This window comes from Tarenaya hassleriana, unplaced genomic scaffold (assembly GCF_000463585.1).
Source record: "Tarenaya hassleriana unplaced genomic scaffold, ASM46358v1 Cleome17, whole genome shotgun sequence".
In the NCBI taxonomy this organism is placed as follows: domain Eukaryota; kingdom Viridiplantae; phylum Streptophyta; class Magnoliopsida; order Brassicales; family Cleomaceae; genus Tarenaya; species Tarenaya hassleriana.
The window spans coordinates 375,182-386,843 of NW_010965122.1; the positions used below are offsets into that span (position 1 = coordinate 375,182).

An 11,662-nucleotide genomic window follows, 5' to 3' on the forward strand; every position below is an offset into this window, starting at 1 on the left:
AGATTGCTATAGCCTCGTCGAAATAGACTACGCAAATGGATTTTGAGGCGTTTCAGCTTCTGGGATACAAGGAACATGGCAGTGCCCATCGCGGAAATAGAGGTCCATTCCTCCCTAACAAGTGGCCCAAAGTCGGGGTGCTTCATGATGCACACAGGGAGTTTGAAACTGTTCTTCCTTCTCCTCGATCTCGTCAAAATCGCCGAGATAAGACACGGACAGTGATCCGAGGGAGCCGGGGAATCATACCGCGCATAAGAGTCAGGAAAGGAGAGCAGCCATTGCTCATTTGCAATAGCTCGGTCTAGTTTCCGAACTATCGGATGTGTAGCACTACTGTTCGTCCAAGTGTGATATCTTCCTCGACAGGGAATGTCAAAAAGTCCAGCCATATGGAGACATGATTGCAGTTCATACATACCAGCGGTAGGGATGAACGGAAACGTAGGAGAGGAGTGTTCCGAAGGCTGAAGGATCTGATTAAAATCACCCGTTAGTAGCCAAGGTCTAGTGGAGATAAGTGGATGAGCTGCTAATGTACCGATTTCGTCCCAGAGAGCTCGTCTTTCAGCCGGAGTGTTCCTTCCATATATAAAGGAGATAGTAGCGTATGCTTCTGTTGAAGCTGCATAACACCCACATGTAATCATTTGAGCTGAGGAAGAATAAATAATAACCGATAGTGAAGGATCCCATGCAACCAAAATTCTGCCTAAAGGCGTGGCTCCGAGGTTGTTTGAAAAAGACCATCCCGGAAATATAGACCGGGAGATACGTAGAGCATCCGCATCATCACGAATTCGGGTTTCAATGAGAGCCCCGATGTGTGCGTTTTGGGCGGAGATCCAAGTTTTAATGCTCCGCTGCTTGGAATTATCGTTAAGGCCTCTAACATTCCAACAAAAAATCTTCATAAGATGCTTTTTATTCGTCAAAAAGGCATGGGAACCATAATGGTCTAGCTGATCCTCCCCCTCCCCAGGCGTCCCCCCCTGGCCTCGGTGGGGTTCACTTGGGTTGAACTAACCACAATGGCTCGAGAGCGCAAAATTCTTTGAGCCTCGTCCACAAGCTTGTCCTCAGATTCAAAGATGAACTTCTGCGGAAGATGGAGGAGAGGGTTTGATATGGGTTGAAGGGTTTTAGGTTGATTTCCAGGGGTGGTATCGGTAATGGGGGGGGACTTTTGTGGGTCTGTGGAGTTGTGGGCTGAGGTTTGGACGATGAGGGTAGAATGTTTTGGGTAGGAGAAACAGGGCTGATGAGAGCCGGATTCGTGGATGGTCTACGATCAGGGATTTTAGTAGGGGTGTCAATAAAGTCCGAAGTCCGAAACCCGGCCCGAGCCCGCCCGAAAATAATAAGGACATGGGCCTAAAATATATAGACCCATTAAATTTCGGGCTTTCGGGCCTCGGGCTAAATGGGCCTCGGGCCTATTGGGCCGGGTCAGTCGGGCTTCGGGCCGGACTTGAGGCCCGTGACTTTTTCTTTGTTTTTTTCAAACCCTTTTTTTCTACCCAAAGCTTTGCCTAACTATTTTTAACCCTAATCTTCTTTTACCCTAATTTCCAACCTTTCTGAATTTCGTTGTCCTTTCTGCTTCTTTTCTTGCTTCTCCTATGCCATGGCGTTCTTCTGATGAATATCCGCACGGACAGATGCCTTTTCCTCTGTGATTTTCGCGTCACGTCTCTGGAAAGATCTTGTTACGGTTGACGTTGCCTTCTTCTCTTGCTTCTTTACATCGTCACTGTATCTCTAGCTTGGTCGTTTGTTTCTGGGTAGATTTTTTTTTCATACTTTTTTGTTTGCTTTTGGATTTGTGAATAATTTATTGATTTGATTTTCTATTATTTTGATTCAAATTTTTATTTGAGTTCCATCGATTCAGATTTGATAAACAAGTACATGTGTTTTTTATAAATAAGTGATATTGATATTAAATTTTTCTCTATCTACCACGTAAGTTTTTATTTTTACAAATATCAAATCAAATATATGTCATGTATGTTTGTTTACCTAACCATATGTCCACCACTCATTAATCAAATATATATGTCATTTTGTTTCGATGTTTTATGATGTAATCTAATTTAGGTATTTTTAAGAGCTTTTATTTTTAGATTATTCAATTTCTCTTGGATTTTCTAAAATTAATATCATCATAGAATATCTTTTTATATCATGTTTGTTATTTGTTTTTGTAAATTTATGTATCTTGTTCGTTGATATATATATATATATATATATATATTATTAATATGTGATAATTTTTTTTATCAGGTTTAATTTTGTAATTGCAATGGATGCTGACGCAATTGAGTATGAACATCAAGAATTGGAGTGTGACATCGATACAGGATTATCTCAATCTGGAGAAACCGAAACTCGAGTAAGTGATAGAAAACGGAAAAAAACTTCTACTGTTTGGAATCATATGACTCGAGTTGATAGTGAAAATGCCACTTGCAACTATTGTGGTAATAATTATGCGGCTTCTTCATCTCTCGGGACATCACATTTACTACGACATCTTAAGCAGTGCAAGCAAAAGCCCAAGTTTGGAAATGTGACTAATATGTTGATTGACTATGAGGGGAAGTTAAGGACAAAGAAGATAGATCAGAAAGTTTGGAGGGAAAAGCTTGCTAAGTTGATCATATGTCATGAGTTGCCATTTACTTTTGTTGAGTATGAGGCGTTCAAGGAATTGATATGGTACGCAAATCCAGAGATCAAGATGATATGTAGAAACACTGCTTCTAGCGATGTTATGAAGCTTTATGAGGATGAGAAAGTCAAGTTGAAGCTTCAATTGGCTAATGTTCGTAGTAGGATATGTTTAACGTCTGATCTTTGGACGTCTATCACACATGAGGGGTATATTTGTGTGACTGCACATTACGTTGATGAGAATTGGAAGTTGATGAGCAAGATACTATCGTTTTGTACATTGGCCCCTCCGCACACAGGAATGGAAATATCTAAGAAGATTTTTGGTTGCTTGAAAGATTGGGGAATAGAGAAAAAGATCTTTTCTCTCACGTTGGATAACGCTTCGGCCAACGATAGTATGCAAGACATCTTGAAACATCAACTTTCTTTGCAAAACAGTTTATTGTGCAAAGGTGAATTCTTTCATATTAGATGTAGTGCACATGTCTTGAATATTATAGTGCAAGAAGGTTTGAAGGTGATTGGTGATGCTCTAGACAAGATTAGAGAAAGTGTGAAATATGTTAGAGCATCAGAGGCAAGGATGAAAGCATTTGATGAATGTGTGGAACAAGTTGGTGGGAATGTTAAAGCTTCTTTGTGCATGGATGTGGCTACACGTTGGAATTCTACTCATATGATGCTTGTAAGTGCTCTCAATCACCGATACGCTTTTAGTAGCCTTGCGTTGATTGATAGAAATTATAAGTTTTGTCCAACAAATGAAGAGTGGGTCAGGGGAGAAAAAATACGTGACTTCTTGAAGCCGTTTGATGATATTACAACGATGATGTCTGGTTCAAAGTATCCGACTTCTAACTTATATTTCATGAAAGTTTGGAAGATTGAAATGCTTTTGAAAGAGTATGTTGCGGGTAAAGACGAGCTTCTTAGAAGCATGGCTGAAAGAATGAAGGTGAAATTCGATAAATATTGGGAAGAGTATAGTATTATTCTTGCTATAGGAACCGTTCTTGATCCACGGATGAAGTTGGAAGCGTTGAAATTCTTTTATGATCAACTTGACGAGGAAAGTAGCCAATCGAAGGTGGATAAAGTGAAAAGTAAGATGTATTCGATCTTTGAAGAATACAAGAAAAGATTTGGGGTATTGACTGCTAAGAATTCACCTATTTCACAAGATAGTAGTTCAAAGGAGAATAAACAAAGTTCTACTCAATTTGATGTAAGTTCTATTTCTCTTTTAAAATTTCTGGTTTTTATTTTGTTATTAAATTTTTTTTCAATTGTAACATTTTTAATTTTTTTACATGATTTAGGAGTTAAGTGGATGGAAAAACAAAGCTTCTTTGGACGATGGATTAAAGACGGGTTTGGATAAATATATAAGAGATCCTACTATAGATCTACATCGTTATAAAGATATGGATATCTTGGAGTTTTGGAAGGTCAATGAAGCACAATATGGTATTGCGTTGGCTTTTATGGCATCTGACATTCTCAGTATTCCTATCACTACCGTTGCTTCAGAGTCGTCCTTTAGCGCTGGTTCTCGTGTTTTAAATAAATATCGAAGTCGTCTTTTACCTACGAATGTCCAAGCTCTACTATGCACTCGTTATTGGTTATTTGGTTTTGAAGAATATGGTAAAAATCTATATTTTTTTACTTTTTTTTTATTTTAATTTTTATGTCTAAGTGATTGATTTATATTTATTTTTTTAATTGACATGTTGTGCAGATTCCGGAAGTGGTATTGATGGCACTCTACCTATTTCACTGCCATCTACGGTCGTCGTCTTGCCGGATGTGATACCAGAGAATTGATCATCATCGTTTAATGTTATTGATTTTAAAAATACTTTGGTTGGATGACATTTTGTTGTTATTGGTTTTAAGAATATTTTATTGAATGTTTTATATTATTATCATTATCATAAAAAATTATTTAATAAAAAACCCGAAGCCCGGCCCGAACCCGCCCGAAGCCCTGTAGGACCGGGCTCCGGGCCATCAATCATATACCCGAAAAATAAATGGGCGGGCCGGCCCGGCCCGAAAAAATTGAAGCCCGAATTAAACCCGGCCCGAACCCGGCCCGGCCCGCCCATTTTACATCCCTAGATTTTAGAGCTGGAAGGCACAGCTACCGGGGGAACCCCCTGATCAGTTATTGGGCCTTGAGTAGGGTTGACCAGCCTACTCGGAGGGGTAGCTTTCGGGGGTTTTAACGGACAATTCAACCCCTTATGACCAAAATGGTTGCAGGTTTCACATCGTGGAGGAAGCCAGGCGTAAAGAACCTCCACTACAGCAATGCTGCCGGCATCATCTTCCACTTCGATAGAATTCAGGAGAGTTGAACCCAATTGTACCTCAATTTTCACTCGAGCCTGCCCAATGGTTAAGGGATCCAACCGCATTTTCTCCGTATGTAAAGGCTCCCCAATTGCAGAAGCAATATAGCTGATCCCTCGAAGTGAGTACATCTCCGGGGGAATGTTTCGCAGAGCAACCCAGATTGGCGCCGATTCAAGGGTTATTTTACGAAAAGTTGACGTCGGTGTCCACTCCGATAAAGAAAACATAACATCTGCAGCTCTCCATATACCCACTTCAAGAACCCATTCTCGAGTAGGCAAGTCCGGGATGTAGAAGAGGCAAGAGGAATCTCCTATCCGCCTTACAGTGATCTTAGATTTTTTTCCCCATATAGGGTTCAAGGCTTGATAAACACGATAAGCAGATGGCGAGATGCCGTAGAATTGTCCAACGAGATATCCCGACCAGGCTTTAGAAGCTACCATAATCACAAAGCTCGGGATTCTTACCCTTGGTGTACCGTCAGGAGAGAAAGACGGGGAGGTGAGACGGGAGAGATTTCTCGAGCTCGACCGTAAGCGTTGTGCCCACGGAAATTGTGGCTTCGAAGCACTTGGGGGAGGAGCATTCGATTGGGCTGGAATGGCAGTCGAGAGTGGCTGAACCGGGGCAACCAAGAGCGGCTTGGCTGAGGTGCCCGAGTTCGGGGACCTACCTGAGCTCACTGGTAGTGGCGGAAAATCATCATCTGATAGCACCGGCGGTAGATTTTCCAGTTCAGGCAAGGCGACGGCCGATAATTCCGGAGGAAAGTGTTGTCGGACAGGGGATTTAGGTGAAACAGGGAGGTGAGATTCGGAGCTGAAGGTGGGGACCGGATCCTGAGTTGCCTCTGAGGAGTTGACACCATGAGTTTCGACAGCGGCTGCCGGCGAGTGAGAAGATTGACCAGATTTCGCGGGGGAGACGGACGATTTTGAGGCTGGAGATTTCGTTGCTTTGGGCTGTCTCTTCTTCGTCATCACCTAAGAATGTGATGGCCACAGAAGGGAGGCTGAAGTTTTTTGTCCGGCCAGCAATGGGCTGACCGGCGATTTGGCGATCTAGGGTTCACTTTTGGTAAAGGTAGAGAGATGGGAGAGAGTTTTCCTCTCTCTCTAAAAAAATTCCAATCAAGTGATATGGTTATTGATTACAGATAACCATAAAATGTTTCCATTCCAGTTTCCATCCACGCCATTCTCCAAAAACCATTTTAATATATCATTTTTTAATTAATTCTAAATTTAATTTTTTACGTGACTTTATATCCTGGAAGAAAAATGTAATAGTTAAATCTTATTCAACTATAACTTGTATCGTATTTATTATAATTAAAGAAAAAAAAAGTTGTGGGTTACGTGACTTCTTTGGTACCAAAGAGACCCGAGTTCTTAGAAGCTACAAAAATAAATAAATAAATTGTACTTATTATTCTTTGGTGATGGATTGGTGCTTGGTCTTTGTAAACTAATTTCGAAGGTGGCTGCTCTAACATTTTCAAAAGCTAACAAAATGATTTGACCTACTTATTTTTGTGAGAGGTTATGGATTAGATCCATATTTCTATTTGTTTATATAGTCGGAATCTTATGACTTTCAGTCCACACAGAGGTTGGTATCAACAAACTGAAACATAAACATTCACGATTTGGAGAGGCTAAGGCAAGCAACTAGAAGAGGAAGAAGAAGAAGAAGAAGAAAGACGGGAAAGAACAGAACACGCTGTATAATTCATCCAGCTCTTCACATAAGAATGTTGCTGCGAAAAACTCGATCAAAAGTGTCTCGAAAAAGAAATCCGAAAAGAGGGTCATTCCATTTATTCGATAATTGATGCATGAAGCCCGGAAAAGGCGCAATCATATCACAAGCGGAGAGAAGGAAATAATTCCCCGAAATTCTCGTTTAGGAACAGAGGATAAAACCTGAAAGAGACGCCCCCTCGATGATGCAGAGTGAATGTGATCAGAGGTCGCTGAAATTGACTGGTTCACGGAGGAGCCGCTCCATCTGCATGGCTCTTGTCTTAATGGACATGTCGAGCACCTTTTGGTTATACTCGACTATGAGCCCACCATAAATACTTGGATCAATCTGTAACAATTACCCACAAAACATGTTTAGACTCTCTTCCTTGCATTGAAAAAGAAAAAAAATCCAATTCAAGAATGTGAGGGTGTATACCTTTTGCTCGATGGTGACCTTCTTTCCTTGTCCAATTACTTCTTGGAGTGTCTCCTTCAATTCCTTCTCCTCTGCAGGAGGAAGAGGCTGTCATCCAAGCAAATTTAACAAATCAGCCTCCACTCCGACGAGGAAAATCGATCCAGAAACTAATCGACAAGCAAAGCAAATGCACATGCTAGTAATGATGCTTGAAAAGAAACATAAACTTACCATAACTGTGGTAACCAAAACTTTGACATCTCCCCTGTGTGCCTCTGTGAGCTCAAAAAATCTACCCACGATCTTCTCCATGTTCTTCAGCCGTGCAGACTCGGCCAACAAAGCTATTCAGTGAGCAAAAACCTTTTTTTAATAAAAAAATACAAATGCATCTACTAAACCGCGATATAATCACCAAATATGATCATAAAACAAGACAGATTTGATGGAACTTTAAGACCACGGAAGAGAGTTACATATCGGTATCCTACCAAGGAAGTTCCTAGTGATCTCGGAAAATTTAGCTTTCTCACAGATGTCGAAAATAGCTTTCACACGAGTATCCTTAGGAACCGTGATATCCTTTGTAAACTGTCCAAAGGTCGGGCTAGACTTTGTTGCCTCAACAACCGAACGAAGCTCTGACTCAACCTTGTCCAATACGTTAGATTTCACAGACGCGAGGTACAAACTTGTAGCCCATTTCCCTGCTTCACCAGTCATAACCACAGGAACCTGAACAAGCAAACCCCATCTACAATGTAAAAAACACCAGAACTAGAACTAGAAATCTCCATCCCGCCAGAAAAAAAGAAAAGCAAGTAATCAAAAAATTTCAATTATTCACAGATTCATTTGTAGTATAACCAACAATCCAAGCCGTGATCCAGTTTCTTGTTCATATATATATATATATATATATAGTGCAATAATCATCCCAAACACAAAGATCAGTGGATAAAAAACACACTTCGGGACATAGAATCTATGTCATAGATGAAAATGAGTAACATATGTGGAACAACTTTGGGAAAACTTAAATCTCGACAAGAAAAGCTATAGCCTCCATAACATGTACAAGAGATGACCAGTGCAAGCATCGATTACCTTAACATCACCGCCCTGTTGACCGGAAGCAGAGACAAAACCACTCGTCAACTGCGAGAAAGAATGAAAATGGAATATTTAACACTAAAAGAGAACTTCCTGAATCATCTGAGAAAAAACAACAGTAGCAGAAGAATCGCTGTTCTAAATTCCTAAAAGACTAAAAGGGCAAAAAAAAAAAACACGAAATCCCCAAAACATTTCCTGCAAAAAAAAAGCTGGGAAATACAATCAGTCCCCCTCCTGTTGTTCTACCTAACCAAACAGACGATCGAAATCAACCGATCTGAAGAAACGAGCGAAATGCATTCCAGCTTATAACACGTATGAATCCAGAGCGATAGATAACCCAGATTCTGTGCTTAAACCACAAAGAGAGGTAGAATCCGATTTCCGCCTTAGATTTTTTAAAAATCGATGTACCTGAGGGATGAGTGGCGATGCGCGGCGATAAGATCCAACGGAGGAGAGAGACTCTGATGCAGAGACCCTATTGAAGAGAGAGAACGTCGATCTGAGACGACCAGCCATCGCCATTTTTCTTCAAATACCGAGTAAATGAAAAAAAAAAACCCTAGAAATCCGAATATGGGGAAATTTCAGGGAGCTGTGCTTCTACGACGCAGAACGCCAGTAGCAAATAGCAAGCAACTGGTAAGAGCTGAGGCTGTGCAATTGGGCTTCAAAGAAAAATTGGTGACTTTATCGGGCCCATGAAAGTTTTTTGGGCTTGCAAATATCCATTGGCAAATTAAAAACAAATGTATATATACATAGAGGGAGAGAGAGTAAAGTGATGAGAAACGCATCGAAATTAATTTTAATTTTTTCTTTTTTTTATAACGAGAGAGAAAAGAGAAAAGATAGATCAGGCAAAAATATTCTGGGTGTTTCGAGATTTGGTTTGGATGTTGGGATTCTTGAGATCTCTATAGCGAATATAATTCATAAGAGATCGGTTCTCGTGTTTTGCACAGCGGATGTAAAACAAAAAATTTCTATAAAGCCCTAAAACCAAACATACATGATTTCGTAGAAACGTTAGAACGCTTACCTCAATCGATTCGGGACCTGTATTAATCGATATGTTCGTCTGATCACAAAGACAGGAAGATTACCTCGCCTTCTACACGTATCCACACGACGGAAAGGATTCCAACGATTGGAACTTGTCTGCTAGGACCGAAGAACTCGTTCTACTTTGCGCAAGAGTTTCCGAGATCTTCCTCTTCGTTTTTAGATCTCAAGAACCTCTGAAAAAGTCTAAAAGTTCGTCCAAAAACGATTAGAAGGCGTTACCAAAATGTTGGTTAACCCAAAACCCTAATTAGAGTGACATAAGTAATTTCCAATGCCTGGACCGATCGGTATGCCGTTTTTTGGCCTAGACCGATCAGTTTGAACCTTTTCTGGACCGAGCAACTATTGCTCGCCACCTCTGGACTGACCGGTCCACGCTCTGGACCGATCGGTCTTGCCAAGCTGAACCGATCGGTCCAGACTTCTGGACTGGTCGATCTGGCCTCTATTCCACCAGAAATTTTTCGTCTTTTCTCGCGCATTTGTTCTTTCTTATACGTGTTAATCCTGTAGGCTCATTCAATATAGCAGTATAACCGAAATCTCTATTTCGGATATACAAGTCATAGGCGGTCTCTAGTATGACACTATGACTACATATCTCGAATAGAGTTTGTTCGTGATCTTACGAACGTTGGTGATGATTCCGGTTGATGATCCTTTTGTATCACGATATCATATGTCGAACATAAGGCATGGAAAAACCACCTTATCTGATTCGATTGCTTTCTCATTAACTGAGTTCGACTGTACAAAATAGAGGACGTTTGTCTATAGTGTGGCACACATTTCTACAGTCTTGCTCACACGAGGGGCCCAACGATATCTCTCTCTTTTACGAGAGGTATAAATCTCATCTTGATTATCTACAATCCAACACATGATTCGTGTTATACCTGATACACGCCTTTATAGTCCTCCTGTTATGCATGACGTTTGATGTAACGACCTGAGGCCACTACGGAATGATAGAGTTGTCCCCTCACACCAACATGGGACCTTTTAGCGTGTTTTGTTCTCACTCGCACACATCCCGGAAAATACTTCCCATGAGGTCACCCATCCTAAGACTACTCCAAGGCCAGCACGCTTAACTTTGGAGCTCTCTCGAGATGGACAACCGAAAAGGTAGATGCATCTTGTTGCTATGAGTAGCTCAATTAATTCCTTTAAGTTATCTTAGACTGTGTAGTCCCATACCTACACAGCCATCGGATCCCTCTCATTCCGGTGCGTCCGATTCATCCCTGTACCCCCTACCCAGAAGCTCGTCAGGAGTCGCCCATTGTCCATGCCTCTCGCACCGGCGATCACTCCCCGCCCTCATACGGTATCCTAGGCTATCACATTTGATGTATTCAAAGTACGCAACTCCTCATGTTGGATTCCGTAGATATCTATGGTCATAGGAGCTAATCATGAAACCATCACATGAGATTCCAGTCATGACGCTAGTCCATGTGACAATCTCATGCGGATCATTCCAGTATTTCGTACTCCAACGAATACCTATGATTGTGATCGTATCCAATACCCATGATCATCTTTATGATCATCTATCACACATCATATTAGTCTTAGTACATCATTGTTCCCACAATAATATATGACTAGGGAGTTTAGTATTGTCCCTAATAATACATGGATTTCATAACATATTAAAGTATGCATAACATGTAATGAATAAAACGCTCATCCATAAAATCATAGAAAGTGTCAATACATCGAATGTATCATAATAAACCTCATACAACAGTACATCATAGAGCTCTACTCATGGACTGCTAAACATCTAATGCCCATATCCCTAACATGACCCTCATACTTTGACGAAGGGAGAGGCTTCGTCAACGGATCGACAATGTTGTCATCTGTTGATACTCTGCATACGTGCACATCTCCTCTGTCTATGATCTTCGTGATGAGGTAAAATCGTCTGAGTATGTGTTTGGACCGTTGATGGGACTTGGGTTCTTTCGCTTGTGCGATTGCACCATTGTTGTTACAATACAGAACAATGGGGCTATCAGCACTAGGAATGACACCAAGTCGCCAACGAACTTTCTGATCCAAACAGCTTCTTTTGCTGCGTCCGACGATGTAATATACTCATCTTCTGTAGTAGAATCTGCAACGGTCGCTTGCTTAGAACTCTTCCAGCTTATAGCACCTCCGTTCAAGCAGAAAATATAGTCAGACTGTGATATGTAGTCATCCGGGTCTGACTGGAAACTAGCATCGGTGTAACCTCTTACAGCGAGCTCGT

General features: G+C 41.0%; 1 protein-coding gene across 1 annotated transcript; it reads right to left on the reverse strand.

Moving 5' to 3' along the window:
- Window positions 1-6,748: 6,748 nt before the first annotated feature.
- LOC104809854 (ATP synthase subunit O, mitochondrial-like) lies at window positions 6,749-8,938 on the reverse strand. The gene is made up of 6 exons (XM_010535943.1): window positions 8,740-8,938; window positions 8,317-8,367; window positions 7,701-7,944; window positions 7,441-7,553; window positions 7,228-7,314; window positions 6,749-7,137 (listed from the first exon to the last, which is right to left on the reverse strand). Exons 1-6 carry the CDS (start codon window positions 8,851-8,853, stop codon window positions 7,009-7,011), a joined length of 738 nt encoding a protein of 245 aa, XP_010534245.1. The 5' UTR covers window positions 8,854-8,938; the 3' UTR covers window positions 6,749-7,008.
- Window positions 8,939-11,662: the final 2,724 nt, after the last annotated feature.